Source organism: Oncorhynchus nerka, linkage group LG18, assembly GCF_034236695.1.
Source record: "Oncorhynchus nerka isolate Pitt River linkage group LG18, Oner_Uvic_2.0, whole genome shotgun sequence".
NCBI lineage: Eukaryota > Metazoa > Chordata > Actinopteri > Salmoniformes > Salmonidae > Oncorhynchus > Oncorhynchus nerka.
In genome coordinates this window covers 83,611,626-83,628,258 of record NC_088413.1, presented here as the reverse complement: position 1 = coordinate 83,628,258, position 16,633 = coordinate 83,611,626, and the positions used below count along the sequence as shown (strand labels likewise).

At 49.0% G+C, this 16,633-nt stretch overlaps 1 protein-coding gene across 3 annotated transcripts in view; it reads left to right on the top strand.

The window, feature by feature from the left end:
- Positions 1–1,819: 1,819 nt before the first annotated feature.
- The window catches only part of rab11fip5a (RAB11 family interacting protein 5a (class I)), an 82,386-nt gene continuing 67,572 nt past the window's right edge, over positions 1,820–16,633 (top strand). For all 3 annotated transcript variants that reach the window (XM_065004439.1, XM_065004438.1, XM_065004437.1), the window contains exon 1: positions 1,820–2,495. In XM_065004439.1, coding sequence (XP_064860511.1) covers positions 2,110–2,495 — 386 coding nt within the window. In that variant the 5' untranslated portion in view covers positions 1,820–2,109. The remainder of the gene's footprint in view (positions 2,496–16,633) is intronic.

The window sequence follows — 16,633 nt, the reverse complement described above, 5'->3', positions numbered from 1 at the left end:
AGCCCAGTTGGTGAGCCACAGAGTACCCATGTTGGTCTGCGGAAGGAAGACTTTACCCATGTTGGCCCTGCAGAAGGAGAGACAGAGTACCCATGTTGGCCATGCAGAAGGAGTGACAGAGTACCCATGTTGGCCCTGCTGAAGGAGTGACAGAGAGTACCCATTTTGGGTCAATCTGGAATTTAGAGACAGATTTACCCATGTTGGCCCTCGACTGAAGGAAAACAGAGGCATGTTGGCCCTGCAGAAGGAGTGACAGAGTACCCATGTTGGCCCTGCATTGTTGAATAGACAGAGTACCCATGTTGGCCCTGCAGAAGGAGAGACAGAGTACCCATGTTGAAAACTTCCCATTGGCAGAAGGAGTGACAGAGTACCCATGTTGGCCCTGCAGAAGGAGAGACAGAGTACCCATGTTGGCCCTGCAGAAGGAGTGACAGAGTACCCATGTTGGCCCTGCAGAAGGAGAGACAGAGTACCCATGTTGGCCCTGCAGAAGGAGTGACAGAGTACCCATGTTGGCCCTGCAGAAGGAGAGACAGAGTACCCATGTTGGCCCTGCAGAAGGAGAGACAGAGTACCCATGTTGGCCCTGCGGAAGGAGAGACAGAGTACCCATGTTGGCCCTGCAGAAGGAGAGACAGAGTACCCATGTTGGCCCTGCAGAAGGAGTGACAGAGAGTACCCATGTTGGCCCTGCAGAAGGAGAGACAGAGTACCCATGTTGGCCCTGCAGAAGGAGAGACAGAGAGTACCCATGTTGGCCCTGCAGAAGGAGTGACAGAGAGTACCCATGTTGGCCCTGCAGAAGGAGAGACAGAGTACCCATGTTGGCCCTGCAGAAGGAGAGACAGAGAGTACCCATGTTGGCCCTGCAGAAGGAGTGACAGAGTACCCATGTTGGCCCTGCAGAAGGAGTGACAGAGAGGTTGTCTTTCCTACCGATCATCTGGCGGACCCACTGGGCACAGACATCTAGAGTTGTCAACTAATGTGATTTTTTAAATTTAATTTTTTACTTTAAGTTAAAAGTTGAGTAAAAAAATTGTAAATGCCCTAACATTGATGCCTTTTTTCAAATCCAATTAGATAAATTAGACTTTAATTAATTAATTAATTAGACCAATTACACTTTGATTCAATGTCATCAACACAGAGATGTTTTACTCCAGTTGAAATGACGTGGAAACAACGTTGATTCAACCCATTTTCTGCCCAGTGGGGAGCAACAGAGCATCTGCAATGTTATGTCATCCCAGAGCTGTGTGTACTCTAGAACTGTTCTCACAGCGCAGTACCCCGGAGGGGAAGGTGGTTTCCCTACGTCCAATGGGTCTGATCTGAGAGACAGGCCGCAGTCTGGACAGGATAGTTATCACTGCAACTCTTTAAAAACAAAGGATCTTTGTAATATACGTTTCACGTTATCATATTACTAGAGATTCTGATAAACTGAGCCACGGGTATTGTGGTGGAAGCTGTTTTCTACTACCCTCTTCCTGTAGAGAGAGGATAAAGGCGTGACATTGGCACTGCCTTGGTTTCAACCATAGAGAATGATAGAGAAAACATCCTTATATAGTTCTATTATGGCGTCTGTAAGTGCATGGGAAACGCCAATGAGGCAATCTCCATTTTGAAGAAGTCCCATTTTTATTTATTTTTTACGATTGGCTGATCCCTCCTGGTGAGCCAATGAAGTTGAAATGTCCCACCCAGTTGAAATGGTGGAAGCCCTCAATGGTGCTGCGCATTTTGACGACGGCCTTTTTGCCACTAGAGACCTCTATCATTGTCTATGGTTTAAACAATTCTGACTGCAGAGAGGGGGACGCGGAGACGCGCGTCGTACAGTCAATAGCTTTATTAGCATAGCCGAGCATACGCCACGATACACATGCTGGGGCAACGAACAGTGAAGACACTACAGACAGACCGGTCAATACCGACAACTTAAAGGATACAATAATGCCGAGCCGTCCACCCCGCGACTAGGCTGGACGGCTAGCGGTGCATCTCTGAGAGACGCTGAGGGAAACGGCAGGGTATCCTCCCATTTCCACGTTTACATTTGAGCCTGTCCTCACTCTCTGTTGTGTTTCTTTGGACATGTCCTCGCTAAATATAGACTACGACGAAGACCAGAGATGGGTTCCTACACACGTCCAGGTCACCGTTCTGCGGGGCAGGGGCTTGCGGGCGAAGGGCAAACACGGTACCAGCGACGTCTACACCATTATCCAGGTGGGCAAGGAGAAATACTCCACTTGTGTTCTGGAAAAGACCACTGTTCCCGAATGGAAGGAGGAATGTTCTTTCGAGTTGTTACCGGGTGTTCTGGAGCAGGTTGGGGACGGGGGCGCATACCCCCCCGGGAGCAGCGACTTGGTCCTGACGGTGATGCACCGGGCGCTCATGGGACTGGACGTGTTTCTGGGCCAAGCCGTGATCCCTCTGGATAAGGTGTTTCAGGACAGAATATGCATGAAAAACGAGTAGGTTTCATTTTTTTGAGGTTTGAAGTCTTTTTGCTGCATATTCCAGTTGATTTCAGCGCTTCAGGGGAGACGAGAGAACACCGGCCCTGTCCTGCATGGTGGTCTGTTCTAGAAACAGTCTCGCAGTGTTTCAAAGAGAGCTTTTTTTTAAACTCCCAGAGCCTTACATTGTATGGCAACATTAGTCAACTTTACCTTTCTTTTAATGGGGTTTAGAGGGTTTATTCTAAAGTTGACTTCTATAAACACAACAACTGTCAGATCATTCTGCAGCTTCAACCCAGGGCCTCTGCACTACCAGACACGCCCTCTACATGCAGCCAGACATCACAACTAGTTTGTCAAACAGACTATGAAGAGGGGACTATGCTATTTGATAGCCATTCTAGACAGCCGTGTTATTACTTTTCAGGCTGTGTAAGGCTACATGAGGTTAGACTACAGAGCTGGGCTATGATGATGGAGGTTAGCCTACAGAGCTGGGCTATGATGAGGGAGGTTAGACTACAGAGCTGGGCTATGATGAGGGAGGTTAGCTTACAGAGCTGGGCTATGATGAGGGAGGTTAGGCTACATGAGGTTAGCCTACAGAGCTGGGATATGATGAGGGAGGTTAGCCTACAGAGCTGGGCTATGATGACGGAGGTTAGGCTACATGAGGTTAGCCTACAGAGCTGGGCTATGATGAGGGAGGTTAGCCTACAGAGCTGGGCTATGATGAGGGAGGTTAGGCTACATGAGGTTAGCCTACAGAGCTGGGCTATGATGACGGAGGTTAGGCTACATGAGGTTAGACTACAGAGCTGGGCTATGATGATGGAGGTTAGCCTACAGAGCTGGGCTATGATGAGGGAGGTTAGACTACAGAGCTGGGCTATGATGAGGGAGGTTAGCCTACAGAGCTGGGCTATGATGAGGGAGGTTAGCCTACAGAGCTGGGCTATGATGAGGGAGGTTAGCCTACAGAGCTGGGCTATGATGAGGGAGGTTAGCCTACAGAGCTGGGCTATGATGAGGGAGGTTAGCCTACAGAGCTGGGCTATGATGAGGGAGGTTAGCCTACAGAGCTGGGCTATGATGAGGGAGGTTAGCCTACAGAGCTGGGATATGATGAGAGTAATTCTAAACTCCAGAGGTGGAATATGATGAGGGATGTTAGCCTCCAGAGCTGGGCTATGATGAGGGATGTTAGCCTCCAGAGCTGGGCTATGATGAGGGATGTTAGCCTTCAGAGCTGGGCTATGATGAGGGAGGTTAGGCTACATGAGGTTAGCCTACAGAGCTGGGCTATGATGAGGGAGGTTAGCCTACAGAGCTGGGCTATGATGAGGGAGGTTAGCCTACAGAGCTGGGCTATGATGAGGGAGGTTAGCCTACAGAGCTGGCCTATGATGAGGGAGGTTAGGCTACAAGAGGTTAACCTACAGAGCTGGGCTATGATGAGGGAGGTTAGACTACAGAGCTGGGCTATGATGGAGGTTAGCCTACAGAGCTGTGCTATGATGAGGGAGGTTAGCCTACAGAGCTGGGCTATGATGAGGGAGGTTAGGCTACATGAGGTTAGCATACAGAGCTGGGCTATGATGAGGGAGGTTAGCCTACAGAGCTGGGCTATGACGAGGGAGGTTACCCTACAGAGCTGGCCTATGATGAGGGAGGTTAGGCTACAGAGCTGTGCTATGATGAGGGAGGTTAGCCTACAGTGCTGGGCTATGATGAGGGAGGTTAGCCTAAAGAGCTGGGCTATGATGAGGGAGGTTAGACTACATGAGGTTAGCCTACAGAGCTGGGCTATGATGAGGGAGGTTAGCCTACAGAGCTGGGCTATGATGAGGGAGGTTAGCCTACAGAGCTGTGCTATTATGAGGGAGGTTAGGCTACATGAGGTTAGCCTATAGAGCTGGGCTATGATGAGGGAGCTAAGCCTACAGAGCTGGGCTATGATGAGGGAGGTTAGGCTTCATGAGGTTAGCCTACAGAGCTGGACTATGATGAGGGAGGTTAGCCTACAGAGCTGGGCTATGATGAGGGAGGTTAGCCTACAGAGCTGGCCTATGATGAGGGAGTTTAGGCTACAAGAGGTTAACCTACAGAGCTGGGCTATGATGAGGGAGGTTAGCCTACAGAGCTGGGCTATGATGAGGGAGGTTAGCCTACAGAGCTGTGCTATGATGAGGGAGGTTAGGCTATAGAGCTGGGCTATGATGAGGGAGGTTAGCCTACAGAGCTGTGCTATGATGAGGGATGTTAGCCTCCAGAGCTGGGCTATGATGAGGGATGTTAGCCTCCAGAGCTGGGCTATGATGAGGGATATTAGCCTCCAGAGCTGGGCTATGATGAGGGATGTTAGCCTCCAGAGCTGGGCTATGATGAGGGATGTTAGCCTCCAGAGCTGGGCTATGATGAGGGAGGTTAGCCTCCAGAGCTGGGCTATGATGAGGGATGTTAGCCTCCAGAGCTGGGCTATAATGAGGGAGGTTAGCCTCCAGAGCTGGGCTATGATGATGGAGGTTAGCCTCCAGTGCTGGGCTATGATGAGGGATGTTAGCCTCCAGAGCTGGGCTATGATGATGGAGGTTAGCCTCCAGAGCTGGGCTATGATGATGGAGGTTAGCCTCCAGAGCTGGGCTATGATGATGGATGTTAGCCTCCAGAGCTGGGCTATGATGAGGGATGTTAGCCTCCAGAGCTGGGCTATGATGAGGGAGGTTAGCCTCCAGAGCTGGGCTATGATGAGGGATGTTAGCCTCCAGAGCTGGGCTATAATGAGGGAGGTTAGCCTCCAGAGCTGGGCTATGATGATGGAGGTTAGCCTCCAGTGCTGGGCTATGATGAGGGATGTTAGCCTCCAGAGCTGGGCTATGATGATGGAGGTTAGCCTCCAGAGCTGGGCTATGATGATGGAGGTTAGCCTCCAGAGCTGGGCTATGATGATGGATGTTAGCCTCCAGAGCTGGGCTATGATGATGGATGTTAGCCTACAGAGCTGGGCTATGATGAGGGATGTTAGCCTCCAGAGCTGGGCTATGATGAGGGATGTTAGCCTCCAGAGCTGGGCTATGATGAGGGAGGTCAGGCTACAGGAGCTGGTTCTACAGAGCTGGGCTATAATGAGGGAGGTTAGCCTCCAGAGCTGGGCTATGATGAGGGAGGTTAGGCTACAGGAGCTGGTTCTACAGACCTGGGCTATAATGAGGGAGGTTAGCCTCCAGAGCTGGGCTATGATGAGGGAGGTTAGGCTACAGGAGGTTGTTCTACAGAGCTGGGCTATAATGAGGGAGGTTAGCCTCCAGAGCTGGGCTATGATGAGGGATGTTAGCCTCCAGAGCTGGGCTATGATGAGGGATGTTAGCCTCCAGAGCTGGACTATGATGAGGGATGTTAGCCTCCAGAGCTGGGCTATGATGAGGGAGGTCAGGCTACAGGAGGTTGTTTTACAGAGCTGGGCTATAATGAGGGAGGTTAGGCTACAGGAGGTTGTTCTACAGAGCTGGGCTATAATGAGGGAGGTTAGCCTCCAGAGCTGGGCTATGATGAGGGAGGTTAGCCTCCAAAGCTGGGCTATGATGAGGGATGTTAGCCTCCAGAGCTGGGCTATGATGAGGGAGGTCAGGCTACAGGAGGTTGTTCTACAGAGCTGGGCTATAATGAGGGAGGTTAGGCTACAGGAGGTTGTTCTACAGAGCTGGGCTATAATGAGGGAGGTTAGCCTCCAGAGCTGAGCTATGATGAGGGATGTTAGCCTCCAGAGCTGGGCTATGATGAGGGATGTTAGCCTCCAGAGCTGGGCTATGATGAGGGATGTTAGCCCCCAGAGCTGGGCTATGATGAGGGATGTTAGCCTCCAGAGCTGGGCTATGATGAGGGATGTTCGCCTCCAGAGCTGGGCTATGATGAGGGATGTTAGCCTCCAGAGCTGGGCTATGATGAGGGATGTTAGCCTCCAGAGCTGGGCTATGATGAGGGATGTTCGCCTCCAGAGCTGGGCTATGATGAGGGATGTTAGCCTCCAGAGCTGGGCTATGATGAGGGATGTTAGCCTCCAGAGCTGGGCTATAATGAGGGATGTTAGCCTCCAGAGCTGGGCTATGATGAGGGAGGTTAGCCTCCAGAGCTGGGCTATGATGAGGGATGTTCGCCTCCAGAGCTGGGCTATGATGAGGGATGTTAGCCTCCAGAGCTGGGCTATGATGAGGGATGTTAGCCTCCAGAGCTGGGCTATGATGAGGGATGTTAGCCTCCAGAGCTGGGCTATAATGAGGGATGTTAGCCTCCAGAGCTGGGCTATGATGAGGGATGTTAGCCTCCAGAGCTGGGCTATGATGAGGGATGTTAGGATGACGTTAGCCTCCAGAGCTGGGCTATAATGAGGGATGTTAGCCTCCAGAGCTGGGCTATGATGAGGGATGTTAGCCATCCAGAGCTCCAGAGCTGGGCTATGATGAGGGATGTTAGCCTCCAGAGCCAGAGCCTCCAGAGCTGGGCTATGATGAGGGATGTTAGCCTCCAGAGCTGGGCTATAATGAGGGATGTTAGCCTCCAGAGCTGGGCTATGATGAGGGATGTTAGCCTCCAGAGCTGGGCTATGATGAGGGATGTTAGGCTACATGACGTTAGCCTCCAGAGCTGGGCTATAATGAGGGATTTTAGCCTCCAGAGCTGGGCTATGATGAGGGATGTTAGCCTCCAGAGCTGGGCTATGATGAGGGATGTTAGGCTACATGACGTTAGCCTCCAGAGCTGGGCTATGATGAGGGATGTTAGCCTCCAGAGCTGGGCTACATGACGTTAGCCTCCAGAGCTGGGCTATGATGAGGGATGTTAGCCTCCAGAGCTGGGCTATAATGAGGGATGTTAGCCTCCAGAGCTGGGCTATGATGAGGGATGTTAGCCTCCAGAGCTGGGCTATGATGAGGGATGTTAGGCTACATGACGTTAGCCTCCAGAGCTGGGCTATAATGAGGGATTTTAGCCTCCAGAGCTGGGCTATGATGAGGGATGTTAGCCTCCAGAGCTGGGCTATGATGAGGGATGTTAGGCTACATGACGTTAGCCTCCAGAGCTGGGCTATGATGAGGGATGTTAGCCTCCAGAGCTGGGCTACATGACGTTAGCCTCCAGAGCTGGGCTATGATGAGGGATGTTAGCCTCCAGAGGTGGAATAACATGTTATTCTCTGTAGTCAGTATTGTGGCCCCAGGCAGGAGTATGGCAGGATGTGAAATTACTGGGGATTAGAGTTTGTCCCAGTTCTCAGGATAATCCACTGGTCTCATGGCCTGAAAGCTCTGAATGGCATCCCAAATGGCACGCTATTTAGTTTATAGTGGAATACTGTTGACCAGGGCCCGTGGGGGGTGGGGCCTGACCAGGGCCCGTAGGGGGTGGAGCCTGACCAGGACCCGTGGGGGTGGGGCCTGACCAGGACCCGTGGGAGGGGGAGGATGGAGCCTGACCAGGGCCCATGGGGGGATGGAGCCTGACCAGGGACCGTGGGGGGATGGAGCCTGACCACGGCCCTGTGGGGGGATGGAGCCTGACCAGGACCCATGGGGGGGATGGAGCCTGACCAGGGCCCATGGGGGGGATGGAGCCTGACCAGGGCCCATGGGGGGGATGGAGCCTGACCATGGCCCGTGTGCATAGTTGTAGTGACGACCCGGGCCTGTCTCATACTATTAGGTGATAGATGTTGTAGTGACGACCCGGGCCTGCCTCATACTATTAGGTGATATAAAGTGGTTTAACTTATTTTTTTATATAAGTATTCAGACTCTTTGCTATGAGATTCAAAGTTGAGCTCAGGTGCATCCTGTTTCCATTGATCATCCTTGAGATGTTTCTACAACTTGATTGGAGTCCACTTGTGGTAAATTCAATTGATTGGACATGATTTGGAAGGTCGAAGGAATTGTCCGTAGAGCTCCAAGACAGGATTGTGTTGACGCACAGTTCTGGGGAAGAGTACCAAAACATTTCTGCAGCATTGAAGGTCTCATTGCCCTCCATCATTCTTAAATGGAAGAAGTTTGGAACCACCAAGACTTCCTAGAGTTGGCCGTCCGGCCAAACTGAGTAATTGGTTGAAGGGTCTTTGTCAGGGAAGTGACCCAGAACCTGATGGTCACTCTGACAGAGCTCCAGATTTCCTCTGTGGTGATGGGAGAACCTTCCAGAAGGACAATCATCATTGCAGCACTCCACCAATCAGGCCTAAATGATAGAGTGGCCAGACAGAAGCCACTCCTCAGTAAAAGGCACATGACAGCCCACTTGGAGTTGGTCAAAAGGCACCTAAAGGACTCTCAGACAATGAGAAACGAGATTCTCTGGTCTGATGTAACCAAGATTGAACTCTTTAACCTGAATGCCAAGCGTCACGTCTGGAGGAAACCTGGCACCATCCCTACAGTGAAGCATGGTAGTGGCACCATCCCTACAGTGAAGCATGGTAGTGGCACCATCCCTACAGTGAAGCATGTTGGTGGTGGAAAAATGCTGTGGGGATGTTTTTCAGCAGCAGGGACTGGGAGACTAGTCAGGATCGAGGGAAAGATGAACAGAGCAAAGTACAGAGAGATCCTTGATGGAAAAACTACCTTCCAACAGGACAACGAACCTAAGCACACAGCCAAGACAGCGCAGAATTGGCTTCAGGTCTCTGAATGTGCTTGAGTTTGCCCAACCAGAGCCCGTACTTGAACCCGATCGGACATCTCTATAGAGACCTGAAAATAGCTGTGCAGCGACGCTCCCCATCTAACCTGACAGAGCTTGAGAGAATCTGCAGAGAAGAATGGGAGAAACTCCCCAAATACAGGTGTGCCAAGCTTGTAGCATCATACCGGGGGAGGCAGGGTAGCCTAGTGGTTAGAGTGTTGGGCTAGTAACCAAAAGGTTGCAAGATCGAATCCCCGAGCTGACAAGGTACAGATCTGCCGTTCTGCCCAGCTCTAAATAAAGGTATAATACCAAAGAAGACTCGAGGATGTAATCGCTGCCAAAGGTACTTCAACAAAGTACTGAGTAAAAGTACAACGAAGTACTGGATACTAATGTGATATTTCAGTTTAATTGTATTTTGACCCTTTTTTCTCCCCAATTTAATGATATCCAATTCGTAGTTATAGTCTTATCTCATCGCAGTACGAACTCGGGAGAGGCGAAAGTCGAGAGCCAACGTGTCCCCCGAAACACGACCCAACCTAGCCGCACTGCTTCTTGACACAATGCCCACTTAACCATGAAGCCAGCCGCACCAACGTGTCGGAGGAAACACCGTGCACCTGGCGACTGTGTCAGCGTGCACTGTGTCCGGCCCACCACAGCAGTCACTAGTGCGCGATGGGACAGGGACATCCCTGCCGACCCGAACGACTCTTGGCCAATTGTGCGCCGCCCCATGTGTCTCCTGGTCGCGGCCAGCTGAGACAGAGCCTGGGCTCGAACCCAGAATCTCTAGTGGCACAGCTTTAGCTGCAAAGATTTCTAAAACAATTTTTGCTTTGTCATTATGGGGTATTGTGATGTCATTATGGGGTATTATGATGTCATTGTGGGGTATTGTGATGTCATTATAGGGTATTGTGATGTCATTATGGGGTACTGTGATGTCATTATGGGGTATTGTGATGTCATTATGGGGTATTATGATGTCATTGTGGGGTATTGTGATGTCATTATGGGGTATTGTGATGTCATTATGGGGTACTGTGATGTCATTATGGGGTATTGTGATGTCATTATGGGGTATTGTGATGTCATTATGGGGTATTGTGATGTCATTATGGGGTATTGTGATGTCATTATGGGGTATTGTGATGTCATTATGGGGTACTGTGATGTCATTATGGGGTATTGTGATGTCATTGTGGGGTATTGTGATGTCATTATAGGGTATTGTGATGTCATTGTGGGGTATTGTGATGTCATTGTGGGGTACTGTGATGTCATTATGGGGTATTGTGATGTCATTGTGGGGTATTGTGATGTCATTATAGGGTACTGTGATGTCATTATGGGGTATTGTGATGTCATTGTGGGGTATTGTGATGTCATTATAGGGTATTATGATGTCATTATGGGGTATTGTGATGTCATTATGGGGTATTGTGATGTCATTATGGGGTACTGTGATGTCATTATGGGGTATTGTGATGTCATTATGGGGTACTGTGATGTCATTATGGGGTACTGTGATGTCATTATGGGGTACTGTGATGTCATTGTGGGGTATTGTGATGTCATTGTGGGGTATTGTGATGTCATTATGGGGTACTGTGATGTCATTATGGGGTACTGTGATGTCATTGTGGGGTATTGTGATGTCATTATGGGGTATTGTGATGTCATTGTGGGGTACTGTGATGTCATTATGGGGTATTGTGATGTCATTGTGGGGTATTGTGATGTCATTATGGGGTACTGTGATGTCATTATGGGGTACTGTGATGTCATTGTGGGGTATTGTGATGTCATTATAGGGTACTGTGATGTCATTATGGGGTATTGTGATGTCATTATAGGGTATTGTGATGTCATTATGGGGTATTGTGATGTCATTATGGGGTATTGTGATGTCATTGTGGGGTATTGTGATGTCATTGTGGGGTATTGTGATGTCATTATGGGGTACTGTGATGTCATTATAGGGTATTGTGATGTCATTATGGGGTATTGTGATGTCATTGTGGGGTATTGTGATGTCATTATAGGGTACTGTGATGTCATTATGGGGTATTGTGATGTCATTATGGGGTATTGTGATGTCATTATAGGGTACTGTGATGTCATTATGGGGTATTGTGATGTCATTATGGGGTATTGTGATGTCATTATGGGGTATTGTGATGTCATTATGGGGTATTGTGTGTAGATTCATGAGGATCTTTATTTATTTAATCCATTTTAGAATAAGGCTGTAACGTAACAAACGTTGTAAAGGTCAAGGGGTCTGAATACTTTCCGAATGCGCTGTATATTCTAGATATGAGTGTGTTCCTTCATATAGATTGATGGTGCGTATTGCAGGGAATGATGACCGAGGCGTGCCTGGACCCAGCTCTGCCAAAGACCTGTCACTTAACTATTTCTGATATTTATAAAGCTCTTACATAGGAGGAGGGGCTTAGTATAGCTCAGCCTCTGTTGGGCACTGGGACATACTGTATATTCCAGTCATCCATCTCTAGTCATCCATCTCTATCGATCTCTAGTCATCCATCTCTATTAATCTCTAGTCATCCATCGCTATCGATCTCTAGTCATCCATCTCTATCGATCTCTAGTCATCCATCTCTATTAATCTCTAGTCATCCATCTCTATTAATCTCTAGTCATCCATCGCTATCGATCTCTAGTCATCCATCTCTATCGATCTCTAGTCATCCATCTCTATTAATCTCTAGTCATCCATCTCTATTAATCTCTAGTCATCCATCTCTATCCATCTCTAGTCATCCATCTCTATTAATCTCTAGTCATCCATCTCTAGTCATCCATCTCTATTAATCTCTAGTCATCCATCGCTATCGATCTCTAGTCATCCATCTCTATTAATCTCTAGTCATCCATCGCTATCCATCTCTAGTCATCCATCTCTAGTCATCCATCTCTATCCATCTCTAGTCATCCATCTCTATTAATCTCTAGTCATCCATCGCTATCCATCTCTAGTCATCCATCTCTATTAATCTCTAGTCATCCATCGCTATCCATCTCTAGTCATCCATCTCTATTAATCTCTAGTCATCCATCGCTATCCATCTCTAGTCATCCATCTCTATTAATCTCTAGTCATCCATCGCTATCGATCTCTAGTCATCCATCTCTATATTGTGAGAGTGGTGAACAGTAGTTAACTATTTGTATTTTTATAGAACCTTTATTTAACTAGGCAAGTCAGCGAAGAACAAATTCTTATTTATAATGACGGCCTACACCGGCCAAACCTGGACGACGCTGGGCCAATGGTGCGGCGCCCTACGGGACTCCCGGTTACGGCCTGGATAGTAGTGGGGGAGGGGCTCTCATCACATCCAGATGTGGAATGTGTTTCTCCTCTCATGTCCATTGTGGTTTCTGACTTTACAGCCTGTCCTGCTGAGGAGGCTGTAGTTTACAGCCTGTCCCGCTGAGGAGGCTGTAGTTTACAGCCTGTCCCGCTGAGGAGGCTGTAGTTTACAGCCTGTCCTGCTGAGGAGGCTGAGTTTACAGCTGAGGAGGCTGTAGTTTACAGCCTGTCCTGCTGAGGCTGTAGTTTACAGCCTGTCCTGCTGAGTTTACAGCCTGTCCTGCTGAGGAGGCTGTAGTTTACAGCCTGTCCTGCTGAGGAGGCTGTAGTTTACAGCCTGTCCTGCTGAGGAGGCTGTAGTTTACAGCCTGTCCTGCTGAGGAGGCTGTAGTTTACAGCCTGTCCTGCTGAGGAGGCTGTAGTTTACAGCCTGTCCTGCTGAGGAGGCTGTAGTTTACAGCCTGTCCTGCTGAGGAGTTTACAGCCTGTCCCGCTGAGGAGGCTGTAGTTTACAGCCTGTCCTGCTGAGGAGGCTGTAGTTTACAGCCTGTCCTGCTGAGGAGGCTGTAGTTTACAGCCTGTCCTGCTGAGGAGGCTGTAGTTTACAGCCTGTCCCGCTGAGGAGGCTGTAGTTTACAGCCTGTCCGCTGAGGAGGCTGTAGTTTACAGCCTGTCCCGCTGAGGAGGCTGTAGTTTACAGCTGAGGAGGCTGTAGTTTACAGCCTGTTGAGGAGGCTGTAGTTTACAGCCTGTCCCGCTGAGGAGGCTGTAGTTTACAGCCTGTCCCGCCGAGGAGGCTGTTGTCCCGCCGAGGAGGCTGTAGTTTACAGCCTGTCCCGCCGAGGAGGCTGTAGTTTACAGCCCGAGGAGGTCCAGCCCGTCCTGCTGAGGAGGCTGTAGTTTACAGCCTGTCCTGCTGAGGAGGCTGTAGTTTACAGCCTGTCCCGCTGAGGAGGCTGTAGTTTAGTTTACAGCCTGTCCCGCCGAGGAGGCTGTAGTTTACAGCCCGTCCTGCCGAGGAGGCTGAGGAGGCTGAGTTTACAGCCTGTCCCGCTGAGGAGGCTGTAGTTTACAGCCTGTCCCGCTGAGGAGGCTGTAGTCCCGCCGAGGAGGCTGTAGTTTACAGCCTGTCCCGCCGAGGAGGCTGTAGTTTACAGCCTGTCCCGCCGAGGAGGCTGTAGTTTACAGCCTGTCCCGCCGAGGAGGCTGTAGTTTACAGCCTGTCCCGCCGAGGAGGCTGTAGTTTACAGCCTGTCCCGCCGAGGAGGCTGTAGTTTACAGCCTGTCCCGCCGAGGAGGCTGTAGTTTACAGCCTGTCCTGCTGAGGAGGCTGTAGTTTACAGCCTGTCCTGCTGAGGAGGCTGTAGTTTACAGCCTGTCCCGCCGAGGAGGCTGTAGTTTACAGCCTGTCCCGCCGAGGAGGCTGTAGTTTACAGCCCGTCCCGCCGAGGAGGCTGTAGTTTACAGCCCGTCCTGCCGAGGAGGCTGTAGTTTACAGCCCGTCCCGCCGAGGAGGCTGTAGTTTACAGCCCGTCCTGCTGAGGAGGCTGTAGTTTACAGCCCGTCCTGCTGAGGAGGCTGTAGTTTACAGCCCGTCCTGCCGAGGAGGCTGTAGTTTACAGCCCGTCCTGCTGAGGAGGCTGTAGTTTACAGCCCGTCCTGCTGAGGAGGCTGTAGTTTACAGCCTGTCCTGCTGAGGAGGCTGTAGTTTACAGCCCGTCCTGCTGAGGAGGCTGTAGTTTACAGCCTGTCCTGCTGAGGAGGCTGTAGTTTACAGTAGGGCACTATACTGTAGAGGACTCTGGTCAACAGTAGGGCACTATACTGTATAGGACTCTGGTCAACAGTAGGGCACTATACTGTATAGGACTCTGGTCAACAGTAGGGCACTATACTGTATAGGACTCTGGTCAACAGTAGGGCACTATACTGTAGAGGACTCTGGTCAACAGTAGGGCACTATACTGTATAGGACTCTGGTCAACAGTAGGGCACTATACTGTATAGGACTCTGGTCAACAGTAGGGCACTATACTGTATAGGACTCTGGTCAACAGTAGGGCACTATACTGTATAGGACTCTGGTCAACAGTAGGGCACTATACTGTATAGGACTCTGGTCAACAGTAGGGCACTATACTGTATAGGACTCTGGTCAACAGTAGGGCACTATACTGTATAGGACTCTGGTCAACAGTAGGGCACTATACTGTATAGGACTGGTCAACAGTAGGGCACTATACTGTAGAGGACTCTGGTCAACAGTAGGGCACTATACTGTATAGGACTCTGGTCAACAGTAGGGCACTATACTGTAGAGGACTCTGGTCAACAGTAGGGCACTATACTAGGGCACTATACTGTAGAGGACTGGTCAACAGTAGGGCACTATACTGTATAGGAGGAATGGTCAACAGTAGGGCACTATACTGTATAGGACTCTGGTCAACAGTAGGGCACTATACTGTATAGGACTGTCAACATAGGACTACTGTAGAGGACACTGGTCAACAGTAGGGCACTATACTGTAGAGGACTCTGGTCAACAGTAGGGCACTATACTGTATAGGACTCTGGTCAACAGTGAGGAGTGAGGTGGAAGCAGTATGTCTGACTGATCCTACTGTTCTACCAACCCCTGTTATACAGAGTGAGGTGTGTAAAATTGATAGTTGAAGTTAGTTTGCTATGGGCCAGACCCAGTTGATAGTTGAAGTTAGTTTGCTATGGGCCAGACCCAGTCGATAGTTGAAATTATTTGCAGACAGGAAATGCCAATTTTTTAATTTATAGAATTTAATTTAATTTATTTTTTGCTATTTTTATCTAGTTGGCAATAGAAGTAACTTTTAGATTTGTTTAGATATAATTTAGATGAACCAGATGAGACAGGAAGATGTTATTGTAATTCAAATTAAACACTTCCTCTCAAAAGTGACAATTTTCATGCAATTCTATTCATTTTGCCATGGGGCAATGATAAATTTTTGCAGTTTTTAAAGTGAATTTCCTGCAATTTGACACATTTCTCCATGGGCGGTGAGAAATGTTTGCACTTTTAAAGCAAATCTGCAATTCTACACATTTTGTCATGACTTATGTTAACTACATCTGTGCGCGAGTGACTAACAAAATCAAAGGGGGGCCCCCTGTAGGTCAGGCATATTCCCTGCGTGACTAACCGGTATTCAGACACCATTAGTTTACATAGCTGGGTATACGAACTTACCAATCTAAAAATTGTTACTTGATTTTATTAAAAGAGGGTGTGTCTATGGAGAAATACATACAAATAATTCAACAGTGGAACATTTCCCCTTAGTTAAATGTTGCTCATTAGTGGCAGTTATATTTGCATTTGTTAAACTGTCTCTGTTAGACGGGGTGTAGCCTGAGTGTCAATGTTAAACTGTCTCTGTTAGACGGGGTGTAGCCTGAGTGTCAATGTTAAACTGTCTCTGTTAGACGGGGTGTAGCCTGAGTGTCAATGTTAAACTGTCTCTGTTAGACGGGGTGTAGCCTGAGTGTCAATGTTAAACTGTCTCTGTTAGACGGGGTGTAGCCTGAGTGTCAATGTTAAACTGTCTCTGTTAGAGCCTGAGTGTCAATGTTAAACTGTCTCTGTTAGACGGGGTGTGCCTGAGTGTCAATGTAGCCTGAGTGTCAATGTTAAACTGTCTCTGTTAGACGGGCTGTAGCCTGAGTGTCAATGTTAAACTGTCTCTGTTAGACGGGGTGTAGCCTGAGTGTCAATGTTAAACTGTCAATGTTAAACTGTCTCTGTTAGATGGGCTGTAGCCTGAGTGTCAATGTTAAACTGTCTCTGTTAGATGGGCTGTAGCCTGAGTCAATGTTAAACTGTCAATGGCACCCTTGTTAAACTCTCTGTTAGACGGGGTGTAGCCTGAAGTGTCACTATGTTAAACTGTCTCTGTTAGACGGGCTGTAGATGGTGTCAGATGTTAAACTGTCTCTGTTAGATGGGCTGTAGCCTGAGTGTCAATGTTAAACTGTTTCTGTTTTAGACGGAACAGATGTAGGGAGTGTTTTACAATCTTAAACTCCTATGAAGATGCCCAGGAGCAGGCTGCCCCATAGACGGGCTGTCCTTCAATGTTAAACT